Source organism: Carcharhinus amblyrhynchos, chromosome 17, assembly GCF_965287045.1.
Source record: "Carcharhinus amblyrhynchos chromosome 17, sCarAmb.v2.hapA, whole genome shotgun sequence".
Lineage (NCBI taxonomy): Eukaryota > Metazoa > Chordata > Chondrichthyes > Carcharhiniformes > Carcharhinidae > Carcharhinus > Carcharhinus amblyrhynchos.
In genome coordinates, this window is record NC_137340.1 from 3,231,271 (window position 1) to 3,258,113 (window position 26,843).

The 26,843-nt window shown below is 42.1% G+C and overlaps 1 protein-coding gene across 1 annotated transcript in view; it reads left to right on the forward strand.

The window, feature by feature from the left end:
* The window catches only part of herc4 (HECT and RLD domain containing E3 ubiquitin protein ligase 4), a 93,237-nt gene extending 69,835 nt beyond the window's left edge, over positions 1-23,402 (forward strand). Inside the window, exons 17-24 of the mRNA XM_080205404.1 lie at positions 2,245-2,412; positions 3,203-3,346; positions 5,160-5,326; positions 8,597-8,663; positions 14,062-14,144; positions 17,693-17,876; positions 21,079-21,181; positions 21,290-23,402. Of these exons, the coding sequence (XP_080061530.1) occupies positions 2,245-2,412; positions 3,203-3,346; positions 5,160-5,326; positions 8,597-8,663; positions 14,062-14,144; positions 17,693-17,876; positions 21,079-21,181; positions 21,290-21,498 (1,125 nt within the window). The 3' untranslated portion in view covers positions 21,499-23,402. The remainder of the gene's footprint in view (positions 1-2,244; positions 2,413-3,202; positions 3,347-5,159; positions 5,327-8,596; positions 8,664-14,061; positions 14,145-17,692; positions 17,877-21,078; positions 21,182-21,289) is intronic.
* The last annotated feature ends 3,441 nt before the right edge of the window (positions 23,403-26,843 follow it).

The window sequence follows — 26,843 nt, forward strand, 5'->3', positions numbered from 1 at the left end:
TAACTAGTTCCATCTATCTTGCCTAAGAGTTTGGTTTCACTTGTGAAAATAAACTGAAATTTTATTTACATTCGTTAAAAGGAAGTATCAGATATTTGATGTGTATAGGTCTTGCCATCTTTTATGCAGCAAGGACTGAAAATTGTTAGCTTAGATATTTGTCTATTTGGACTCAAGATTTTCAACAAATATTTGTGAGCTGTTCGAGTGTCTATATTTTTTCTTTGCTCACGATGGCATGAAACTGCTAGGAGCAATTTCAGTTTCAACGTAATGTTCAGTGACATTACAATTGCTGAATCCCCTGATATCGACGTCCTGGGGCTATCGTTGACCAGACATTGAACTAGACCAGCCAAATAAATACTGTGGCTGCAAGAGCAGGTCAGAAACTGGGAATTTTGTGATCTGTCATCTCTAACTCCCAAGCATGTCCACTCCATATTAGACACAAATGAGTGTGATGGAACACTTGCCACTTGCCTTACAACAGCAGTTGAGTAGCTCAACACCATTCGGGGAAAAGCAGCCTGCTTGACTGGCACCCCATCTGTCTTAAAATTCGTTCTCTCCACCACCTACACTCAGTGGCAGCAGTGTATACCATCTACAAGATGTACTGCTACAGCTGGCCAAGCATCCTTTAACAGCACCTTCCAAACCCCCAACCAGAATGACAAGGCAGCAGGCACATGGGAATGCCACCATCTGCAAGTTCTCCAAGTTATTTACCATCCTGTTGCCAGATCAAAATCTGGAATTCCAGGATGTGTGCAGACCTTCAGCATACAGACTGCAGTGGCTCAAGATCAGTCTCTTGTGGCAGCAGGGCTCTTAACAAAAAGACAGCTCACCAGCAACACCTGAGGTACAATTGGAGATGGGCAGTGAATGCTGGTTTTGCCAGTGGCATTTGCATCTGATTTTCACAGCACAGAAAGGGCCTTTCTGATCCATCGTGTCTATGCCAGCCATGGCAAAGATTGACAGATTTTTGGTCAGTAAAGGAACTAAGGGATATGGTGAGCAGGCAGTTAAGTGGAGCTAAGTCCACAAAAACATAAGCCATGATCTTACTGAGTGGCGGAGCAGGCTCGAGGGGTCAAATGGCCTTCTCCTGCTCCTAGTTCATGTGTTCTTCTGCAACATCTATCTATTCTAATCCCATTTTCCAGCACTTAATGTGTAGCATTGTATGCTGTGGTGTTTTAAGTGTTCATTTAAAGGCTTCTTATATGTTGAGGGTTATCCTTTCAGGCAGTGAGTTCCAGATTCCCACCACCCTCTGGGTGAAAAGGTTTTTCCTCAAATCCCCTCAAAATCTCCTGCCCCTTAGCTTAAATCTATGCCCCCTAGTTATTGACTCCTTTATTAAGGGGAAAAGTTCCTTCCTATCTATATCCCTCATAAATTTGTGTACCTCGATCAGGTCTCCCCTTAGCCCGTTTAAGGAAACAACCCAGTCTATCCAGCCTCTCCTCTTAGGTGAAACCCTCCAGCCCCGGCAACATCCTGGTGAATCTCCTCTTCACCCTCTCTAGTACAATCAGAGCCTTACATCATGAACAAGTTTAAAAATGAAGGGATTTGAGATACTGTGTTTCGGTATTTTTTTAAATTCATACAGTGGATGTGGGCGTCACTGGCATTTAATTACCTTGAGAAAGCATTGGCAAGTTGCCTTCTTGAATACAATTGATGACCTGCTATGCTATTTTAGAGGCAACCACGTGAACACAATGTGTTTTTATTCGTTCATAAGTTGCTAGTTAGGCCAGCACATATTATCCTTAAGAAGGTTTTGCAGGGACATCTACAGTGGTTGCTTATACTTAAAATGAGAGGGTCAACCTGTCTACCCAAAAATGGAACTACTTAAGGTTGAAGTGGCGTAGGTGAGTTTATCTTTGGATTGTCAAGTATAGTCCATCTGTATGTGACCATGTCTAAAGGCAGGTAAGCTGTACAAAAATGTTAAAGATTATTTAGCACTCAGTTGTTTAATTAATTGCTAGAAATGCAATGTTCAGTGTTGACAGCTGAAAATAGGAACTGTGTTATGAAATTGTCTTTTGTTGCCATGAAAGAAGTATTTAATCTTATGGTGTATTTAAATTTCAAGAATGCATCATCTTTTTCATAGTATTATTCCTGTTTTTTTTGGTAAACCTTCCACCTTTAACTTCTGCTAATGTTTTAAAAATACCATGAAGATACTGACCACTAACTTTTCCTGTTTTCCAGTTGGCAGTGGACCAGGCACACAGACAAAACTTTTCATCCTTTTTCTTGCCTGTGGTTGATACAGTTAACCCTTGCCTTGTGCTGATTGTACGAAGGGGGCACATTGTTGAAGACACTGTGGAAGTATTGAGGAAAAGCAAGAACGTAGACTTCAAGAAACCATTGAAGGTAGTTTTGTCTGTAAATAGTAATCTAAATGGGCCCTATAAACAATCTTTTTAAATGTATTAGATTCCTGTGTTTAAACATGTTTCTGCTCATAGATCTCAATCCACTAACTGTTCCTCACTGCTCATAGTTCTTAAGAATCCACTAAAGAGCCAAAGTCCTCATAGGTCACTGCCTACGACACAAGTTTCGTAAAACCTAGGGCACCCCTCCTCAGTGATACCAAAATCTCAGAAACACCCTACTCCTCACTCAGAATGCCAGTGCAACTAGACCCATTCTCCTGCATTGCTGACCAAGTATACACTACTTTTTAGTGCATTGTGCATACCATTGTTATGTATGCATAATCTTAAATGATAAAGAATACAAACTCAATACATGTATCAAATACACTCATGATTTTTGTACAGCATTAGAAAGAAATAAAGTGCTTAATCTTTAAAGCATCGGTAGTCTGGTACATTGTCCTCCATAGTATAACATCTTAATAAAAGTGGATTCTGTAGACCTCAGGAGATGTGCTATATTTATTTGTGTTCATGTACATGAATTGCTGCTGAGTCTAAAGGGAAGTTTGGTGATAACCAGGAGTTTTAAGTGACAAAAATGTCCTGAATCACACAAGTAGTTGAAAAACATTCCATTACTGGAGAGAAATGTAATTTTTTTTATAATGGAGATACTTTTCCATTTTGATAATGTTGCCAAATTGTCTACCATCAAGTGATATTTCTGAAAATACTTCAGAAGTTTTTAGATAAGATATGCTGTGTCTTTTCACACTTAGGTCATTTTTGTTGGAGAAGAAGCTGTGGATGCTGGCGGTGTTCGGAAGGAGTTTTTCCTCTTGATTATGAGAGACTTATTAGATCCTAAATATGGCATGTTTCGTTATTATGAGGAATCTAGACTCATCTGGTTTTCATTTCAGGTATGGAAGTTAAAATCATTTGTGGTTTATACCTTTACCTCTCACTCCAAATGGGTTCCACACACTTAACCGTTTTGGTTAAGAATCTCCAAGACAATGTGCTGATTTCCAGTAAACTCCATTATGCTAAATCCATCAGTTCAGAATGCAGTAACTTTGCAGTACATTAACTGTAAAATTAACAGATGCCAGTTAGTGAATACACTAAGATTACATAGCTACACATACTCATGTCTTAAAAGGCTATAGGCAGACAGCCCCCTGATTAGAATTAGAAAGTCTCCTGACTATTAATATTGAAATAGTAGAAGCATTATTGGCATAACTAATTCTGTTCATCCCATCACCCTGGGGGAAAAAACTTATATGGTTCTACAAACTTATAGCTCACCCTGCTTTATTACATTTGAAAGACCCACCACTCCCTCATATTTCAGGCGGTTATTATCACCTCCATCCATTAGCCCAGTTGGTCTGTGTTGATCATTCTTGTAGAACAATTTCCTCTTACAGAATGAACCAATTTTCTATCACAATTTTCATTGCCATTTACTATCTTGTCTAACTTTAAGATCACTTATTGCTTCCTTTCAAGGCTAAAAAGCCCAAGTTCCTCCAGTCTTTATTTCTCTCACCTCTGAATTGGATACAGTACAGTCTGACAGGAACAGTGACATTCTGAGGATGATTTCCTCTGACTTGTATTCTACTGTTTTCGCAATATAGTTCAACCTTCTCTTTGCTTTTTAATTGCTCTGAAGTAGTTGGACATGGTGAGTATTGAGTGCTAAAGAGCCCTAGATCTCTTTCATCATCATCCTGACTGCATTTGCCCCTAATGTATACTAATCTATACTAAATCTGTTGTACCATTATTCTCCCCAATTACATTAATTACTGAGTGTTAGCTGTGTCTCGGTATTAACAACTGATCTTGTCAGAAATCATGGGTACAGACTCACTGCGAAAACTTGAGCAAATACTCTCAGCTGACACTTGAGGAGGGAGTGCTGCACTGTTGGAAGTGCCATCTTTTGGGCGAGGTGGATATAAAAGATCTCAGCACTTTTCAGAGAAGAACTAGGGAGTTATCACAATGCCCTGGCCAACACTTATCCCACAGTCAGCATCATTGAAATAGATTATTTGATCATTACCTCACCTGACTGAAATCTTGCTGAGTGCAAATTGGCTGCTGTTACTCTACCATTAAAAAGCAACAACGCTTCAAAAGAACTTCATTGGTTGCAACATGCCTTGGGAGAGCTCAAGATTGTGAAACCTGTTGTATGAGTAAAATGTTTTTTTGCGGATCTTTTCCAATTCAGTTTATTTTCTGAGCGTCCTTTCTTCTGTACAAAGTTCCTGTCCTGATGTTCCTATTTCTTTAATGTCCCTGACTAGGGATGCTGGAAATTGTGAGAAGGAGTTAACATAGATAAAGTGATTCACTCATGAAACACACTGCTATATGGGACCAATACTGATTGTTATTTGGCTGATTTATTATTTCCAGTCTTGGTTACTTAATAGAGTATTTCTCTGGTATTGCTTAAGTACTGCCCCATTCCTCCAAAGCCTTGGAGGTTTCACTTCACGAAGTAGATGTTGAAGTGAAGTTACAACAAATAATTGCAGACTGCAGTTCTCTCACAAATACCATCTCTTTGGTGAACTATAATATGTTAGTTTGCTACGTTTAATTTCTTTATGAATTTAAAATGTTAAGAATCGCTGAGTGTGGTGGCATTACGTGAAAGTATTGTTAGATAAAACAAGCATTACAATGAATGTTTCTGTTTATCTTGTTTAGACCTTTGAAGAGATTGATTTATTTCATTTGATTGGTGTCGTCTGTGGTCTTGCCATCTACAACTTTACCATTGTTGACCTGCATTTTCCATTAGCTTTGTATAAGAAACTGCTAAAACAGAAACCTACCTTAGATGACCTGAAAGAATTGATGCCCATCGTTGGCAGGTTCGTTAATGTGACTGCTTTTTTAAAAAGTTTATGTTCATTTAAATTCCCTTCACACAGAGAATATGTCTTAAACTATATTGGTTCTGAGAAAATCACAGGGCTAGGCACACCTCCTAAAGCTTTTTTCATGGAATCATACTGGGTCTCATATAAAAACCTCAATCAAAGAATACCAACTGTTTCTACCTTCCTTTTCCCCCATCCCACCAGTTCTGAGATGATTACATGCTTCTGGTATCAAATTATCCAAATTTTGAGACAAGCTCAATAACTTTACATCCTCTTAAGTAGAATAATTATAAGCTCAGTGTTTGTTTATATATTCCAGTAGTATTTAGCTGTTTAATCTGTAATGTTTTGGGTCTTAAACTTCTTCCCTCTCAGTGGAGGCAATTTCTCTTTTACTATAGTAAAAGAGGAAGCTCCAAAGCAAATTCTTCTGCATATTCAGGGTATCAGTATTTCCCTCAAAATACTAAATACAGATGCTAAATTCTCATGCTATAAGCAGGTTTAGAAAGCGCTGGCTTTTGAGAGCTGTAAATGTCTTGAAGCTTCGGGGATGTCAGTAGAGTATTTTTCAACATCAGAAAATTAATTCCAAAATGTAATTCTTTTAAAACAAACTGTGCAAAAATAATTGGAACAGTAATAGATTGTGATTCGTCTCCATCACCTCCTTTTGCCTAGATGCTGCCCTGTCCAGATGCTTCTGCACGGGGGAGATTATGGGGTTTTGGTAATGTCACTTTGCTAGTAATTAAGTGGCCCAGGTTAATGTTCTGGGAACATGGGTTCACCACTGCAGGTGGATCTTGAAGTCAATAAATCTGGAATTGAAAACTAATCTCTGTAATGGTGATCATGAAATGATCATTGATTGTCATAAAAAGTCAACTAGTTCACTGCTGTCCTTACCCAGTCTTACATTTACGTTTGACTCCATTCCCCCAGCAATTTGGTTGACTTTTAAATGCCCTCTGAAATGGCCTAGCAAGCCACTCTGTTGGAGGCCAATTAGCGATGGGCAACAAATGTTGGGCCTAGCCAGCGATGCCCACATGAAGTCAGGAGTCGGGAGATAATGCTGCAGCTGTATAAGACCCTGGTACTGTGCTCAGTTCTGGTTGCCTCATTACAGAAAAGATGTAGAAGCCATAGAAAGGGTGCAGAGGAGATTTACAAGGATGTTGCCTGGATTGGGTGGCATGCCTTATGAGGATAGGTTGAGGGAGCTCGGTCTTTTCTCCTTGGAGAGACGAAGGATGAGAGGTGACCTGATAGAGGTGTACAAGATGACCAGAGTTTTTGATCTTGTGGATTCTCGGAGGCTATTTCCCAGGGCTGAAATGGTTGCCACAAGAGGACACAGATTTAGGGTGCTGGGGAGTAGGTACAGAGGAGAAGTCAGGGGTAAGTTTTTCACTCGGAAGGTGGTGGGTGAGTGGAATTGGCTGCCGGCAGTGGTGGTGGAGGCAAATTCGATAGGGTCTTTTAAGAGACTTTTGGATAAGTAAATGGAACTTTGCAAGGTGGAGGAATGTAGGTATGCCTAGTAGGTAGGGACATGTTCCGTGAAACTTGTGGGCCGAAGGTCCTGTTTGTGCTGTATTTTTCTATGTTTCTATGAAAGAATAAATTTAGAAATTCCATTCTAGCCCTTACTCCAGATCAGCTCAGAATCTTTTCTAATACTTGTGCATGTCAGGTGGAACTCTTCTACAGAAAATACGTAAGATACTTTTTAAAGAAACATCTTATGACCATATTGATTTAGTAGTGTATTTTGATATTTTCAGATTCAAGATCTACCCTTGGGTTAGAACAATTGCATATGGACACTGATTCAGAATTCCCTTGGATCAGGACTGTATGCCAAATGCCACAGTAACCCATATCATCCTGATATAGGTCTTCATTCACTATGAGAGTGCTGGAGACAAAACTAGAGAAACTCAAAAGAAAGAAAACTTAGACAGTTAAATTGCTGATGACTAGAATTAAAATTATCCTGCTGAATCCTCCAGCCAAGTGGAGGGACAGAACGTAGGTCTGACGACCATAAATCTTGAGGGCAAGATCCAGAAATTCTCATTTGTGATGTTTTAAGAAAGATGTTACTACCAACATTTAATTTGAAATTTGTGATTAATTCCTAAATGTGTGTTTCTTTTGACCACTGCCTATCTCACTTTTAGAAATCTTAAACATTTCAATTATCAACAGAACACAACTAAAATTTCCTGTTTGCTTTCAAAATTCAACTTTTTTAATTTGGGAGAAGAATTCCATTTAGGATGAAATGGGTCAATGTTTCCATTTCTGACAATTTTAAAATGTCAACTTTAATTATTTATATCAACAAAACAGCTTCATTAATAACTAGTTCCTGTTCCTGCACCGTTACCTCTGGTGTGCATCAGAGATCGATTCTGTCCCCCTTCTCATCTGCCCCTCAGACACATCATCTGAAAACATCACATTAGTTTTCACATGAACTCTGACAACACCCAACTCTATCTCACCACCTTGTCTTGATGATAAACTATCAGATTGCTTTTCCAACATTTAGTACCGGTACAGAAATTCCCTCGAATTAAGTATTGCAAACACCAAAGTTGTTGCCTTCAGCCTCGGTTCCAAACTACGTTTCCTAGCTATTGACTCCATTCCTTTCTCCTTGCTGAAGAGGCTGAATCAAACTGTTACAACCGGGGCCATATTTGTTTACATGAGTTTTCAATCACACGTTTATCGCATCCTTAAGACCACCTGTTCCCAATGTCGTCGGTGACTCCATCCTTTTTTCAGCTTATCTGCTGCTGAAACCTCCATGCCTTTGCTACCATCGGATGCAACTGTTCCAGTGCATCCCTGCCAGCCCCTCACAGTTTATCCCTGAAAGCTTAAAAGCTGAAAAACAATGCTGCCCAGTTTGCACAAAATCTAATTGACCCTTCATCCCTGTGCTCATTAACATACGTTGACTCCTGATCAAGCAACACTTTGATTTAAAAATTCTTGTCCACGGTTCCAAATCTCTGTGACCTACCTCCTTCCTATCGCTAATCTCCTGCAGCCCAACAACCCTCCCCAAGATATCTGTGCCCTCACTTGCCTCCCTGTTTTTATTTGGAAGTGATGTGCTTGCAGCCAAGATATTGGATCGTGTAGGAATGCAAATTTTGCTCTTCTCTGTGTGCTCATATCATAATTCTTTACACCAGCAAATCAGTTAGCTTTATGTCAATCTGTACTTTTGTACAGGAGTATGCAGCAATTACTGGATTACCCAGAGGAGGCTGTGGAAGAGATCTTCTCCCTCAACTTCACAGTAAGTCATTATTTAAATCCAGGTGTTTGTTTTACATCACTTTCAAATGTATTTCTTGCTCTGGGTGTCAAAATCCTAAAGGAGGGAATAAAGTTGTAGCAGACCAGCAGGAAGTTTAACCTCAATCAGAATTTAGTATTGTTGAGAAGCTGAACACAAGTTTTTTTCCCTAATAGCAATATTTGTGTCAAGTGATTAAGCAAAATTTTATCTTTGGCAGTATGATGCTAATGCTGTAGGCATTTTTATATTAGACGCCATAATATAGAGGAAGCAAGAAATATCACACATTTGATGAGAAAATCAGAAAAACGGGTCAGTGTTGCTAAAAGAAATTACAGTCAGGATTGAATTATATGTATATGAATGTACAAATTAGTGAAAGCCATATTGGACAGTTAGAAACTATGGAGGGATGTGATATACTGGAAACACAGTTTGTTCTTGAACATGACCTAGACCTTAATTTCCAGAAATGATAATTGGGTGGGTGGTAAGGGATTCTGTAGCAAGGTAATCCCCAGGGCAACCTTCTGATGTAGCACTGAGTTGATGTGGATGTAACCTGGAAATGGGAAGGGAAGTGGTAAGGTTTCATTTCGTCATTTCTGACCTTATCTCGCCTCACTCATCCAGCCCCAAGTTATGTGGAGTCAGCCTTGACTTGATCTTCTCTGATGTTCGTCATGTCTTAGGTTATTCAGAGTCAGTTTTACAGGGGTCTGGCAATTTGGAATAGCTTGGTCAGCTCGCCTTTGTTTTATTTTTATAAATATATAAAAAGGAAGAGGCTGGCTAGGGTGAACATTGGTCCTTTAGAGGATGAGAAAGGGGACCTAGTGGTAGGGGATGGGGATATGGCTCAGGTATTGAATAACTTTTTTGTTTCTGTCTTCACGGAGGAGGACGTGAATAATTTGCCGGGTGTTAGTGATGGAAAGGTGGTAGGACTGGAGGGTCTTAATGACATTACTGTTACTAGAGAGGCGGTGCTCGACAGACTGGAGGGGCTGATTGTGGACAAGTCCCCAGGACCGGATGGAATGCATCCGAGGGTTCTCAAAGAAATGGCGGAGGTGATAGTGGATGCCTTGGTGGTTATTTTCCAGACGTCGCTGGATTCCGGGGAAGTGCCGGAAGATTGGAAAACAGCTAATGTTACGCTGTTGTTTAAGAAGGGTGCCAGGCAAAAGGCGGGGAATTATAGGCCGGTTAGTTTAACGTCTGTGGTAGGTAAAATGTTAGAATCCGTCATTAAGGAGGAAATTGCGAGGCATCTTGAAGGGAATTGCTTGATAGAGCAGACGCAGCACGGTTTCATTAAAGGGAAGTCGTGTCTGACAAATTTACTGGAGTTCTATGAGGATGTGTCTAGGGCAGTGGATAGAGGAGAGCCGGTGGATGTGGTCTTTCTGGATTTTCAGAAGGCGTTTGACAAAGTACCTCACAAGAGGTTATTGCAGAAGGTCGAGGGACATGGAGTTGGGGGTAGGGTGTTAGCGTGGATAGAGGATTGTTTGTCAAATAGGAGGCAGAGAGTGGGGGTCAACGGGTGCTATTCGGATTGGCGGATGGTGACTAGTGGAGTGCCCCAGGGGTCGGTGCTGGGGCCTCAGCTTTTTACCATTTATATAGATGATCTGGAGGAGGGAACCGAGTGTAGGGTGTCGAAATTTGCTGATGACACCAAGATTGGGGGAACGGCAAATTGTGCAGAGGGTGTGGAGAGTCTGCAGAAGGATCTAGATAGGCTGGGCGAATGGGCCAGGAAACGGCAAATGGAATTTAATGTTGGCAAGTGTGAGGTGGTCCACTTTGGTAGGAATGATGGTAGGAAGGACTATTACTTACGTGGCGAAAAACTGCAGCAGGCGACGGTGCAGAGGGACCTCGGGGTCCTTGTGCATGAGTCGCAAAAACCCAGCTTGCAGGTGCAGCAGGTGGTCAGGAAGGCAAATGGGATGCTGGCCTTCATAGCGAGGGGGATTGAATATAAAAGTAGGGAGGTCTTGCTGCAGCTGTATAGGGCATTGGTGAGGCCGCAGCTGGAGTACTGTGTGCAGTTTTGGGCGCCGCACCTGCGCAAAGATATTTTGGCCTTGGAGGGAGTGCAGAGGAGGTTTACTAGGCTGATACCGGAGTAAAGGGGGTTACGCTATGAGGAGAGGCTGAATAAACTAGGCTTGTACTCGTTGGAGTTTAGAAGAATGAAGGGAGATCTCATTGAGACGTATAAGATGATGAATGGGATGGATAGGATAGAGGTGGAGAGACTCTTCCCGCTCAAAAAAGACAGTAGGACTAGGGGGCACAGCCTCAAGATAAAGGGGGGGGCGGTTTAGAATGGAGTTGAGGAAGAACTTCTTCACTCAAAGGGTGGTAAATCTCTGGAATTCTCTGCCCGTTGAAGTGGTGGAGGCTGCCTCGCTAAATATTTTTAAGACGCGGGTTGATGGGTTTTTGATAAGAGAGGGGATTAAGGATTATGGGGAGAGGGCGGGAAGGTGGAACTGAGCCACGACAGATCAGCCATGATCTTATTGAATGGCGGGGCAGACTCGGAGGGCTAGATGGCCTACTCCTGCTCCTGTTTCTTATGTTCTTATTATGTTCTTATACCAGTTACTTTTCCCATCATGCCACTGCTTCATTCGTATAACTTCACACTGTAGACATCCTCACTAAGGTCCACTTAAGAGGCAGATATCAGCTGCACTTTAATGTACAGAGAGAGTAATGAGGACATAGGCATTAGGTGTACATACTAAATGGAGAGATTCTGAATGCGGATCAACAGAAATTTAAGGGTTCAATTCTCTGAAAGTGTGTGTGTGGAGATAGATAAAGCCATAAGAATCAACATAATTTGGTATTTTATAAATAGGGATCATAGGATCGAAAAATAAATAAATCATGCTACCTTTGTCAAGTATATTGGTTTGGGTACCACTTGGTTGGGTTGATTGCCGTGCTAAATTGCTGCTTAGTGTCAGGGGAATTAGCAGGGCAAATACATGGGATTACAGGGATAGGCCTGGGTGGGATTGTCACTGAAGGTTCAGTGGACCAAATGGCCTCCTTCTGCACTGTGGGGATTCTATAATAATGTTTGGGTACCATTACATTTCGAGAGTCAGCCGAAAGTGGTAGCCAATGAGTATATCAAGCTGTGCGTTAGGAGAGAGATTGTTACCGTGCACCCAAAATAGCAGGATCGGTAACCACTTCCAATAGGTTGTTTTTTAGCCTGAAGATGTGACTGCCTTTCATATGAGCATAGTTTTTTTGATGTTTATAGTCAGGGCAAATGAGTTACAGACATGGGAGAGGCAATCTGTGAATCTTCGTAGCTGAGTTTGTGTGGGCAGCTAATGCCATAGTTAACATAACTCTTCTACAGAGTTCTGTGATCAAGATACGCTGCATGTTTTCCTTCACTTTCAGTCTGGATAGTTTGTAGAGCTTATTGTCTGAGCTCCTTCTATATGTGCAGGGAAGGTAAAGGTCAAGAGCATCAATGAGATAATACCAAAGGAGAGGTAAGGATACAGTCCTGTTTTATTCCATTCTGCACTGAAGTTATTGGATATGGTGCTGTCAAACTGTACAGTGGATGAGACTGAGATTTTCTCCGAAACCACTGGAATCCTGCCCTGCAGGCAGTGTTAATTAGACCTACAGAAGTAAGGCAAATAGGCATGGAATAATATCAAACTGACTCTGAGGACTTGGATCCAGGCTTGTGAGGTCTCTGTTTCAGCAGCTTGAGTGACTGAAGCTTGAATGCCTTAGAACCATAGAACCCTACAGAACAGAAAGAGGCCCTTCGGCCCATCGAGTCTGCACCGAGCACAATCCCACCAGGCCCTACCCCCATATCCCTACATATTTTACCCATTAATCCCTCTAACCTAAGCAACCTGGTACATTAAGGGGCAATTTTTTAGCATGGCCAATCAACCTAACCCGCACATCTCCGGACTGTGGGAGGAAACCGGAGCACCCGGAGAAAACCCACGCAGACACGAGGAGAATGTGCAAACTCCACGCACAGTGACCTGAGCCGGGAATCGAACCCAGGTCCCTGGAGCTGTGAAGCAGCAGTGCCAACCACTGTGCCGTACCTTGCAGCTACCAAGAAAGGAAGTTCAACAAATGTCTTCTTGGCTGCTGGCGGGTGTTCAGGACATACATGGAAGGACAAAATTATGAATGTGGCAGGCTTATCAATTGCAAAACTCCCAAGCATGTTGGCATTCATTGAACGGAGGTTTCTTTGCTGGATAGTGCACATTCACAGATGGGAGACCTAATGTAAGGATATAGGTATTTTTCTGTAAGGCGAAGTGTCTCAAGCTGTCAGACACACAGCTCCACTTTAAAGATGCTTTCTCGCAAAACAAAAGAAGTCATACAATGGAAAATGCGAATGTCAGCTGTGGGCTCGAGTGCATCACTGACAGCGGTCAGTGGCTACTGCGGCTTGGCAACAGCTTTAAACCTAAAAAGCATGAGATCAGTGGATGTTAAATTTTAATTGTGCTGCTGCTTTTTACACTGCATGTTTCCAATATAATTTGTGATCCATTTCCTGCGTGAGATCACTATGGTGTTTGGAACTCAAGATTTTAGTCCTTTACTATATTTTCCCTGTGACATGTTCAGTTTTCCAAATGTTTATCCGTGAACTATTCAGCTGAATTGCAGCTTTGAGAAATTGGTCATTTCGGGGGATTGACATTCACCGAAAAGGTACATTTCCGACACATACAATCCCTACAGTGCAGAAGGAGGTCATTCGGCCCTTCAAGTCTGCACCAACCACAGTCCCACCCAGGCCATATCCCTGCAACCCCGTGCATTTACCCTAGCTAGTCACCCTGACACTAAGGGGCAATTTAATGCGCAGCCAATCCACCTAACCCGCACATCTTTGGACTAGGGGGGAACCGGAGGAAACCCACACAGATACAGGGAGAATGTGCAAACTCCACACAGACAGTGACCCAAGCCAGGAATCGAACCTGGGTCCCTGGCGGTGTGATGCAGTAGTGCTAACTACTATGCTACCATGCCGCATCTGGAGGTAGAATCCCACATTGTTGCATTGGTGTCTTATTAGATATTGAAAACAGTGCTATTTTGTTAAAATACAGATTAAAAGGAGAAAAGCTGGAAATCAAATTAAAACCAAAGTGTGTAAAAATAGAAGCCAGGACAATCAATAATACTGTGAGACCTTTGCAAGAAGCCTTGGAAATCCCTTGCTTTGACATGTCGTACAGGGTAGAGATAGTGTGTACTCTAAGAATATCTTTGCACAATGGTTCAGTTTAAAGATTTGCAGCTGGCTGTTCATTTTTTTTTCAATCTTTCAATTTTCTGTCTATTTAAACAGATTGCAGTAGAAAAGTTTGGTTTAACGGAAATTAAAGAGTTGATTCCAAATGGCGCCAATATTGCCGTCACTAAACATAACAGGTGAGAGAACATGTTTAGATATACTGCAGAAAACTGTTAGTTAAAAGCCTTAAAGTACGTTTTTGTAAAACCTTCATCCTGTTCGCAAATGATCCAATTAATTACAATAATATTAAGTCGTAGTTGGAGGTCTGTGCAGTCACTGAACGTTATCTTGATGCACAAAAATGTTTATTTTTACAATATTAAGGAAGTAATTACCTGTAAATGAAATGACAGTGAAAGATCAGTGATAAAGTCAGTTATCTGCAACTTCACTTGTCTATGAGCTTAGCACAAGTCAGGAAATTCGTGAACTGTTTTGTGGGTATTATTGAGAGAGAAAGAGAGAAATGCCCTCAACCTGGTCTAAGGGGAGTGTAACCAATTACAGAGAGCACATGTTCCCTGAACAGCTAGTCAAGGCCTTATTCATTACTTGTGCCCTTTTTTCTTCTCAATAATCTTAAATCATACAAAATATACTTGCTGAGTATTTAAACAATTAATTTTTGTTTAAGCAAAATACTTTTCACTTGATGGAATTAGATCCTAAGGGTAGCCATTCACAAGGCCCAGCTCTTCTAAGCGTCTGATTTTGTTACAAATTCGGGTTCTTAGAACACCTTAGTAAATTGGCTGAAAGTATTTCCTTCATGTGTGCCAGCTCATTCTGGTCCTTGATGTGGTATAGCTACACCTAAAATGCTGTTGGGGAGGAAGTTCCAGGATTTTGATCCAGTGGGAATGAAGGAGCACTGATATTGTTCCAAGTCAGGACGGTATGGGGCTTGGAGGGGAACCGGCAGGTGGGGTGTTCCCATGTATCTGCTGCCTTTGTCCTTCTTAGAATCATGGAATCCCTGTTCTGCAAAATAAGGCCAGTTAGCCCATTTGACTGTACACCAACTCTTTGACAGAGCAGTTTACTCCACCCTATCCCCATAGCCCTGCAGGTTTACCTCACTGATCCCCCAAACCTACACATCTTTAGACACTAAGGGGCAATTTAGCATGGCCAATGCACCTATCTTCTTGGTGATAGAAACCCCAGGTTTGGAAGGTGCTGTTGAAAAAGCCTTGGTGAGTTGCTGCTGTGCATCCTGTAGTTGGTGCACACTGCCACTGCTGTTTGTCAGTGGTAGAGAAAGTGCATGTTCAGGTGATGGATGTGGTACCAGTCAAGCTTTGCTGATGGTAATGAACATTTCAAGTACTGTTGGAGCAGCGTTCATCCAGATTAGTGGAGAGTATTCCATCACCCTCCTGACTTGTGTCCAATAGATGATGGGGAGATTTGGGGAGTCAGGATTTATTATAGATTGCAGAATTTACACCCTCTGACCTGCTCTCGCAGCATAGTATTTATACGGCTGGTGCAGTTTAGTTTCTTGTCAATGGTAACCCCCAGAATGTTGATAATGGAGGATTCAGTGACAGTAATGCTATTTGAATGTCATGGGGAGATGGTTAGATTTTCACTTATTAGAGAATGAAGATGCACTTATTAGAGAAGGACGGCATGGTGGCACAGTGGTTAGCACTGCTGCCTCACAGCGCCAGGGACCTGGGGCTCAATTCCAGCGTTGGGTGATTGTGTGGAGATTGCAGGTTCTCCCTGTGTCTGCGTGGGTTTCTTTGGGGTGCTTTGGTTTCCTCCCACAGTCCAAAGATGTGCGGGCTAGGTTGATTGGCTATACTCACTTACTCCTTAGGAGGATAGAGGCTGAGTGGGATTGTTGTTGGTGCAGGCTCAATGGGCCTCCTTCTGCACTGTAGGGATTCTTTGATGATCATTGCCTAGCATTTGTGTGGCATGGATGTTACTCACCTGTTATCAGCCTTAGCCTGGATGTTGCCTAGATGTTGCTACATTTGAACATGGACTGCCTCAGTATCTGAGGAGTTGCGAATGGTGTTGAACATTGTGCAATCATCAGCGAACATCCCCACTTCCGACCTTAGAACGGAGGGAATGTCATTGACGAAGCAGCTGAAGATGGTCGGGTTGAGGACACTACCCTGAGAAACTCCTGTAGTGATATCCTGTGGCTAAGATGATTGACCTCCAAGAACTTCAGCCATCCTACTTTGTGCTGGATATGACTCTAACCAGTAGAGAGTTTTCTCCTGATTCTCATTGACTCCAGTTTTGCTAGGGCTTCTTGATAGAATCAAAGAATTCTACAGTGCAGAAGGAGGCCATTTGGCCCAACGAGTCTACACCAACCACAATCCCACCCAGGCCTTATTCCCATACCTGATGTATTTACCCTTATAGCCCCCCTGACACTAAGGTGCAATTTTACCATGGCCAAACAACCTAACCCGCACATCTTTGGACTGTGGGAGGAAACCAGAATACCCGGAGGAAACCCACGCAGGCACAAGGAGAACATGCAAACTCCAGACAGTGACCCAAGCAGGGAATCGAACCCAGGTCCTTGGCACTGTGAGGCAACAATGCTAATCACTGTGCCACTATGCCGCCCTGATGTGATGGCACATTCAGTCAGGTGCTGCCTTGATGTCAAGGGCAGTCACTTTCACCTCATCTCAGGAATTCATTTCTTCCATCTGTGTTTGAATGAAGGCTGTAATCAGGTCAGGGGTTGAGTGACCCTGGGAAAACCCAAACTGAGCATCAGTGAGCAGGTTATTTCTCAGCAAGCTTGATAGCATTGTCGACAATCCCTTCCATCACCTTGCAGATGATCGAGAGTAGACTGATGTGCTGCTAATTAGCCAGGTTGGACTTGTCCTGCTTTTTGTTGACAGTTATATGCAGTTATAGAAATGTGGTGATTTACTTAGAACTGATAGATGACCCTTCTGAATGAATTATCTACAAATGGCAGGCAAGCCTCACAATTAGATGTGTGGTCACTTTTATCAAAACAATTGTTCCTCAATCCTTTTGTCTTTGATCACCTGTGTTTATAAAGATAAACATGTGGGTAATTTTGTTAACGTTAAACTGGATTTGAAATTTTGTTCATCAAGCATCCTATTATTGATCAAAATGCTTCTGTTGAAAGAATGAAGATGTTGCAAGCTACTAATCTATCATTTACATTGTCAAGTGCCTGGTGTACCCTATGGGACACTAGAGGTCTCATGTTAATGCAGCATATTCTTTCCCAGTGCAAACATGTTGCATATTTTTGCTTTAGAAAGGCAATCACTATTGCTGTCACTGGCACTAACCAGCTCTGAGATTTTAAAGAAAATCTGTTTACACAAATTTCATCTGCTATTGGTCAGTGAAACTTTGGCAGCTGGAGACTTGAGTTTGCGGTTACAAAGCTTTCCGCTGTCCATGTTCCTCCAGTGCTGCAGCCAGTCTTTCTTACGCCTGGAAAAAGTTCCAGCCCAATACTATATTGTGGAGTATAATTGAGGTATGACAACTATCCTCTGGATTCAAAATTGTGATTTGTTTTATTAATATGATCTTCTGGAAAACTTCAGAAAAAGGAATGTTCTATTTATACAGTTACATACCTAACCCAGTGTCGGCATTTGTGCATAAGTGACTTAAGAAATGTTGTCCATGTTTTTTTTTTCAGACATGAATTTGTGGAAGCGTATGTGGATTATGTATTCAACAAATCAATTGCGCCATTATTTGATGGTTTCTATGAAGGCTTTCACAAAGTGTGTGGTGGAAAGGTTCTTCAGCTCTTCCAGCCTAATGAATTACAGGCAATGGTGATTGGAAACACAAATTATGATTGGAATGAATGGGAAAAGGTTAGTCTGACCACATCAGATAGTGTTAGTGTGTTAATTTTCAAAATGAAGAATGTCTGAGGAATGTAACAGATTTTTATTCAGTGCCTTGCTAATAAGATTCTGATGTTTTGAATAGTCACCGTACTCCCAACTACCATTGCAGGCACCCAAACATTTTATACTAAACGTACACCACACAGACATTGCTGACATCCACAATATGTGTTTGAAATATGCCTCAGCAAGTTTTGGTTTAAAAAAAAGTCTTGTTAAATTTAACAGGAGTTTCAACCTATGATACTGAATGCAGAATCTATTCTACTGACAATGATATCTTCTTCAGAAATCCAGCCCACATTCATGCAGCTAGATAGAGACTGATGGCTGTGGTCATTGATCAGTGCTAATTGATGCTGTGGTGCATCTGACTTGCAACATCATCTGTCACTTCCATTAATATTTCCGCTGGCCCGATTTGGGGCTTCATTATCTTAAGTTAGGAGCTGAATGGCCTCATCCTGTTGCTAATTCTATCAACAAAACTATCTTTAAAAGCTTGCTGAATATATAATGCCTAAAGTGTCTTTAAGTTAGTAAAATTTCACAAGGCATTAAAGAGTGTTATAAAGAAAAACATTTTTGGTGCACAAGGTGATATTATCAGGATGCATAAACAAAAGCTTGGTTCAAAAAAAAACATGCAGCATTTTGAAGAAGTAGAACCTCAACAGTGCCCAAGCCAAGAACAAATTAGTGTAGGGTAAGGTTAAATCTTAATTGCGTGGATCAATTATTGATGAGGGAGGAATGAGTTTCACTTCAGAGGACACTGGCACCAGTACTAGGGAAAGTGGGAGCTGTTCTATTTTTCACCTAAACCATCTTAGACCAGTATTCTGGTGAATCATATAACTAGGGTGGTAGAAAGGGTTTTAAGTAGTGGGCTTGAGGGATCAATTGTGGGAAGATGTGATTTTAAAAGGATAAGATGAGCCAAGAGAATAAAGTAGGAACAAGAGAAAGATACATGTGTACAGACTTGAACGTGCACATTAAAAAGTCTCATCAAACCAGGTTAAAGTCCAATGGGTTTATTTGGAATCACAGTTTTTGGAGCGCTGCTGTTTCATCAAGTGAGCGATGAAGGAGCAGCGCTGGGGAAGCTCGTGATTCCAAATAAACCTATTAGACTCTCGCCTGGTGTTGTGAGACTTCTTACTATGTCCACCTCAGTCCAACACTGGCATCTCCGCACCAAACTTGAGTGTGCCAACAGATAAGGTGACTAAAGGACAGAACTAAAAACCAAATGTACGTAGAATTCGTAACAAATTAATTAAGAGCTCAAATAAAAACAAACATGTATGAGCTGACAACCATTACAGAGGCATGGTTACAAAATGATAATATCTGGGACCTGAATATTCAAGGATAATGACATTGCAGAAGGACAGGAAACTAGGAAGAGGGGTAGCTCTGCTAATTAAGAATCACAGTATTTTAGAGAGGGATGACCTTAATTCTAAAGATCGAGGTATAGAATCAGCTTGGATAGAGATAGAAGTAGTAAAGGTAGGAAGTTATTTGTGGGAGTCTTTAGGCTCCATAACAATAACCACACTCTAGGACAGGGTGCATAGGAGGAAATAATGGGGCTTGTGGCAAAGATGCAGCGATTAGCATATATGATTCTAAACTACATATAACTTGAATATATCCAATTGTCAAAGATAGCTTGGAAGTCTATAATTATGTTTTCGGAATAGTTTCTTAGTTTAGCATGTTCGACAGCCAACCAGAGAGCAAGCTATTCTAGATCTGGTAATGTGCAATGAGGCAGGCTTAATTGATGACCTAATACTAAAGGAGCCCCTAGACAACAGTGATCATAACATGATTAAATTTTCCATTCAGTTTGCAGGAGAGAAGAATGGGCCTGAGACTAATGTTTTAATACTCGGGGAAATTGAGGGCCTGAAGATAGAGCTGGCTAAAGTGAACTGGGAAATTGAGTTAAGGAATATGTCAATAGAGATACAGTAACAGATATTTAAGGAGATACTTCACAACAAAGATACAGCCCATTGAGAAAGACAGACACTCTAAGGGAGTGATGCTTCATCGTGGCTCACTAAGGAAGTTTGATCAAATTGAAAGACAAAGCGCACAGTCCTGTGAAGACTAGTGCAAGTCAGAAGATTAGACAGAATATTTTTTAAAAAAGCAAAGTGACTGAGAGAAAGATAGCTTGAAATACAAAACAGGTGGTAAAAGTTTCCATAGGTATTTAAAAAGGAAGAGAGTACGTAACGTCAATATAGGTCATCTTGAGAGTATGTGGGGAAAAGAAGGAAATCTCAGCAGATATTTCACATCTGTTTTCATTGTTGAGGATACAAGTAATATTCCAGAAGTAATTGTGAATCACTGGGTGTGGCTTTCTGTTGGAGAACTGCTTCCAATGCAATTATGACCTTTTAAAATAAGGCAACTAAAATTATACACAGTACTCTAGATGTGTTCTCATCAATGTCCTATATAACTGTGGCAAAACCTATTTTATATTCCATTCCCCTTTGAAATAAACAACAAAATCCCACTTGTCTTCCATATCATTTGCTGTTAGTAGGCACCTGCCTACTAACACCTAGACCCCTCTGTACCTCAGAATTCTGCAGTCTCTCTCCATTTAGATATTATATTGGTTTCCTATTCTTCTTGCCAAGTTGGACAAGTTCAAATTTGCCTATATTATACTCCATCTACTAAATTTCTGCCCACTTAAAACTCCTTATGTTGTCTTCATAATTTACTTTTTAACCCATCTTTATGTCATCAGCAAATTTAGCTATGTATTTGGTCCCTTCTTCCAAATCATTGATACAGATTGTAAATAATTGAGATCCCAGCACAGATCTATGGCACTCACTCATACAACCATAAAAATGACTAATTTATGTCAACATTTCATGTTAGCCAACCAATCCTCTATCCGTTCCACACTCAAATTCTACAACCCAAGATAGCTCAAAATACCCAAATAAAAAATGGCAAACATTTGGAATTTCACTGGCAATGGTTTCTGTTCTGATATATCTCAGTCCGAGATTATCAAGCTTTCCATGTTCCAGCTGATCAACGTAACATCAGCTTCAATATCTAACTATTTCTCATCTTTAAGCTCTTGATTTTGCCAATAAGGTTTGTATTTTTTGGACAGAATACTGAATATAAAGGAGAATACTGGCCAGATCATCCAACCATCAAACTATTCTGGGAGGTGTTCCATGAACTGTCCTTGGAAAGGAAAAAGCGCTTTCTGTGTAAGTCTTAAATGGAATTACTGTGCTGCTTAACTGGTGATTTTATCTGTTTTAAATCTCAGTGCTCTCGTTGGATCGGAGAATAATTATCTTCTAATTATTTTGCAGTGTTTCTAACGGGCAGCGACAGGATCCCAATTCTTGGGATGAAAAGTCTAAAATTTATCATTCAGCCGACTGGTGGGGGTGATAATTATCTTCCTGTGGCACACACCTGCTTTAATCTTCTGGATCTGCCTAAATACTCAGACAAAGAAACCCTTAGGACCAAGCTAGTTAAAGCCATAGACAATTACGAAGGCTTCAGTTTGGTGTAAACAGGCAAAAGTCTTTACACTACGCTACACAGCTTTTGCTTTTTGAGTTGAGTAAAAAGCAGACTCCTTGAAAATTACACATTTAGCGAGAAATGCTGTATCGTGAGAAATTGAACTGAACAAATACAGTGAAGAGCTTACAATGTGTTAATTTTAGCGATTTGTATAAAATCATGTACACTGTTAATGTTACATATTAAAATTATATTTACAAATTATGGGTGAAAATGATCTACACTGATAACATCAGAAGAGGCATTAATACATAGCCTTGTAGTTAGAAAGTCCCCGGAGTCTGGGGAGACACGAGTACAGCTGCATGAAAAATTCACCTATAATTTTTTTCATTACTTGTTGCGAGTGTAAATTAAGTTGTCTGCAAGATTACATTGTACTTTACCGACTAGTTGCTATCCATAAATAGTATTAAGATTTTTGTAATTAAATCACTTTTTGGTAAATTAGAAAAAGCATTGAGCAAATATGCACATGGCAGCACTGGCATGCTGTACGTTAGAGCTCGTGTTCACAAGGTCCACTTCTGAACCCCACCTTCACCCCCTTTTTCAATGCGATAAGTGATTATATGCACATTTATTCAATTATGGACTTGCATATTCTGCTCAGTTCATTCGTTAAGAGGATCTTAGCAAAAGCTTTGATTCAATCTGAGCCAATAAATAACATAGATGAGTACAGTCCCATAAACTTTCCCAAAGCTATTAATGGGATCAAAAACTAAAATTGAAGTTTAAAGGGACCCTCCAGTCTTGCTCTCTCAAATTAACTTGCATTGCAGTTTTGAATCTTAAAACTATTTTTCTAGGACTCCATCTCAATAAAGGGGTAACTTTGGGAGAAGGCAGGGCTGTAATTGTTGGGTGAGAAAATAGCTTAAAATTATTTTTGTAATAGATGCAAGCAAAAGTTAGACGAATTTTGGATTTAAACATTCTAAGCCGGCGCTCCAATGTCTTGGATATCACCTGACCCTGTAGTGCTTAGTTCCATGCACTATTCCAATAGCCATTGCTATCTTGTAGGTTTACAGGATAAGATATTTTTACCATATGAAAATGCAATGTATTTGCTCATCAGGTGTTTCGGCTTGATTTTGAAAATGTCAATATTCTATAAATTATTTTCTAGTAAATTTTGGAGAATTGTTGAATTTTATCTTGCTCCATGAAAGATATGTTACAACTTTGAATTGAAGATTTCATTTTTGAGTAAAGATATTTAAACTGCCTTAATAATTAAACTTGCTTGTATTTCTCTGAAGATAATTATATAATCATATTTACTGCTGTAATGCTGTGATATTAGTAAAAATGTGGCATCAAGAGCTCAAAGTGGTGGGCCTTTACATAAAATATATGTATTTATCATAAATGGCTGTGAACTTAAAGCTAGTTGCATTTTAGAGAATTGTAGTCAAAGCATGTTTGAAAATGTTCTCTGATTTAAAATAATCAGATAATAAAATTGTGTTTAAGGTCAAAAAGAAAATACTGGAAGACAGCACAAAATATATATAACAATATCCTAGTTAAGGAAATTCCCAGTTTGGGGGCTTCACTTTTGCCAAAATGTGCTTCACACTGTGTTACATATCGGAGAAAATACATCCCTTCAGTCAAGAATGAGGTGTGAGGAATGCTAAATAGTTTGGCTGAGAACTTGCAGCTTAATGTATATTGGCGAGTCAATTAATTCCCCAGGACTTGTACAGTAACTTATGAAAACCCCTTTCCTTTATTTAGTATTTTTGCTACAATAACTACCAAAATAGAATACCAATTTTATTAGTTTCTACCAGATTTCTCAGTACCTCTGACAAGTTTGATGTTCGTTTACCATTCTATTTTGTAGCACTTGGGTATCAATAAAGGGGTTGCTGTGTTTTTATGGTGTCATTTTTTAAGCTAAGAGTTAATTAAAAACAAACCGTCATTGGAGTTGGACCATGCCACTCAATCGTGTTGTCTTTTGTGGCGGTGCATCTCCACACCTTTCCAAGATTGTGAGCATAATTTCATGATGAATGAGCATGCCACGCCTCTGAGGAGGGACTTGAGTATGAGAGCAGCCTGGATAAATCTGGCTTCCCATTTACTCCCTCACTTCGGACTTTCAACTTACACAAAGTGAGAGGGCTTCAGCAAGTTTCCTTTGCCTCTTCCATTCATTGATGCACGTCCTTGGGTTGCCATAGCATCACAGAAAAATACATTGCAGGTACTCTATTCTGGATTTTTCTTTGTTTATGCCAAAATGGTTTTCAGCCCATTTTGTCTACCAACTCTCTGAAAGAGCATTTTATTTCTGCAGTATCCCCATAACCCCACACATTTACCATGGTTAATCCATCTTAACCTACACGTTCTTGAACAATGGGAGGAAACTGGAACACCTGCAGGAAACCAATACAGATGTGGAGAATGTGCAGACTCTGCACAGACACTAACCCAAGCTGGGGATCAAACCTGGAGCCGTGAGGCAGTGGTGCCAACTACTGATGCCCATTAATGATGGATTTTAAATGAAAAACTCAAAGCTTGCTATTGCACTTGGTTATTTCATTAGCATTGACTGGTGTGGATCTGGTTGAAGTTGTGAACACACTGGTACTTAAAGCAGATAATTGTACAAATTGTAGAGAGATGGGCCATTAAAGATAAATGGCACAACAGCCAAAACTTCTGACAACATTTGGACAGTCTCATAAAAAATTACCCGTTAACTGCTTTTGTTGGGAAATTAGCAAGGCTGAGTGAAGAGAGGGACAGGAACAAAGAGCTGAAGCAAATGCAGGGGCTGCAGGAGCTTCTTGTTGAAAGTGCAGACTGTCAGGTTATGGGACCTTCCCATTTGCCAATGTTGCCAGATGCTTTCAAGGGGATGAAGAGAGATATTTAAACCCAGCACTGCTAATTCAATTTGTCTGCAGAAGGACCGCTTCCAGGGATGTTCGCTTGTAGGTAGCTTTCTGCCTTCATTTATGACAGTTTTCCCACCTGGACCTCATGCTCAGAACCATTGAGTTTGAGCATATGCAATAGATGGAGATATCCGAGACTTCCCATGTTGTTGAGAGGCTTCAGCTTTTCACCTTCAACTCCCTGTTTACATTCTAAACCAAGCTGTTTATCTTAAGTTTATAAAGTCAAATACATCTTAGTTCCTTAGGAACTAATTGGATATTCATCTGTTGAATTTGCACATGTTTTTGGTTAAAGTGAGTATTCTTTTCTCAACATACCAATAGTCTGGAGCCAAGTTTATTATTTTTGGGGTACTAATTAGTAAACAGAAGTGCAGTTATACATGTAATTTAAGCATTTTGTTGTGAGATGATGAGAATCCAGGCGTCTCTTTTCCTATCTTGGGTGGGTCATGGCCTTGTGGACCACCATCCGGAGGCCAAGGCTTAATGGTCTGGGAACTATGGGTTCATGTCCCATCACAGCAACTAGGTAAATTTAAATTCAATTGATTATTTTTAGTCTGAATTGAAACTCCAACTGGTTCACTAATGTCCTTTAGGGAAGCAAATCTGCCATCCTTACCTAGTCTGACCCATGTGTGTGACTCAAACCCCGCAGCGATGTGATTGAATATTAACTGATCAGGCAAAAAAGTGCTGCTCTTTCCAGAGACAGCTACACCCATTGTCAATTTTTTTAAAACGTCGTCACGAGTACTTTGCGTGATGGAGTTTCAGTGGCAGTAGGCTACAGGCGATAGTAACTTGTGCCTTTATTGTTTTTCAATTCCACAAAGTGTGGGAAAATAGTTCTCTGTACCGTTCTTTATGTTAAATAAACCATGTGTTGCTTTGGCCATTCTGCCTTGTCTGAGTATTGAGAGTTTTTAAGTTTTCAGTTCAATCAGGGGCTTATACTAGAACACCTCTCCCCTCCCCTCCTCCCCCTCATCCCTCTCCCCCTCATCCCCCCACCTCCCTCCCCCTCATCCCCCCACCTCCCTCCACCTCATCCCCCCACCTCCCTCCACCTCATCCCCCCACCCCCCTCCACCTCATCCCCCCACCTCCCTCCCCCCACCTCCTCATCTCATCCCCTCCTCCTCCCCCCTCCCCCCTCCCCCTCCTCCTCCCCCCTCCCCCTCCTCCTCCCCCTCCCCCTCCTCCTCCCCCATCCCCTCCTCCTCCCCATCCCCTCCTCCCCCATCCCCTCCTCCCCCCATCCCCTCATCCCCTCCCCCTCATCCCCTCCTCCCCCCCCATCCCCTCCTCCCCCATCCCCTCCCTCCTCATCCTCCTCCTCATCCCCTCCTCCTCCTCCTCCTCCCCCTCATCCCCTCCTCCTCCTCCCCCTCATCCCCTCCTCCTCATCCTCCCCTCCTCCTCATCCTCCCCTCCTCCTCCCCCTCATCCCCTCCCCCCCTCCCCCTCATCCCCTCCTCCCCTCCCCCTCATCCCCTCCTCCCCATCCCCTCCTCCCCATCCCCTCCTCCCCCCCCTCATCCCCCCCTCCTCCCCCTCATCCCCCCCCTCCCCCTCATCATCCCCCCCTCCTCCCCCCCTCCTCCCCCCATCCCCCCCTCCTCCCCCCCTCCTCCCCCATCCCCCCCTCCTCCCCCCATCCCCCCCTCCTCCCCTCATCCCCCCTCCTCCCCCCCTCCTCCCCCTCATCCCCCCTCCTCCCCCTCATCCCCCCCTCCTCCCCCTCATCCCCCCTCCTCCCCCTCATCCCCTCCTCCCCTCCTCCTCCCCCTCATCCCCTCCTCCTCCTCCCCCTCATCATCCCCCCTCCCCCTCATCCCCTCCTCATCCCCTCATCCCCTCATCACCCTCCCCCCATCACCCTCCCCCCATCCTCCCTCATCCCCCCCTCCCCTCATCACCCTCCCCCCATCCTCCCTCATCCCCCCCATCACCCCTCCCCCCCATCACCCTCCCTCCCCCCCCATCACCCCTCCCCCATCACCCTCCCCCCCAATCACCCCCCTCCCTCATCACCCTCCCTCATCACCCTCCCCCCATCCTCCCTCATCACCCTCCCCCCATCCTCCCTCATCACCCTCCCCCATCCTCCCTCATCACCCTCCCCCCATCCTCCCTCATCACCCTCCCCCCATCCTCCCTCATCACCCTCCCCCCATCCTCCCTCATCACCCTCCCCCCATCCTCCCTCATCACCCTCCCCTCCCTCCTCTCTCCTCTCCTCTCCTCCCCTCTCCTCTCCATTCCCCCCTTCCCCTCTCTCTCTACCCCCCACCCTCTTCCCCCCCCATACCCCCCTCCCCCACCCTCATTCCCCTCCTCTATCTCCCCCCACCCTCAATCTCCCCACTCCCCCCCCTTCCCCCCTTCCCCTCCC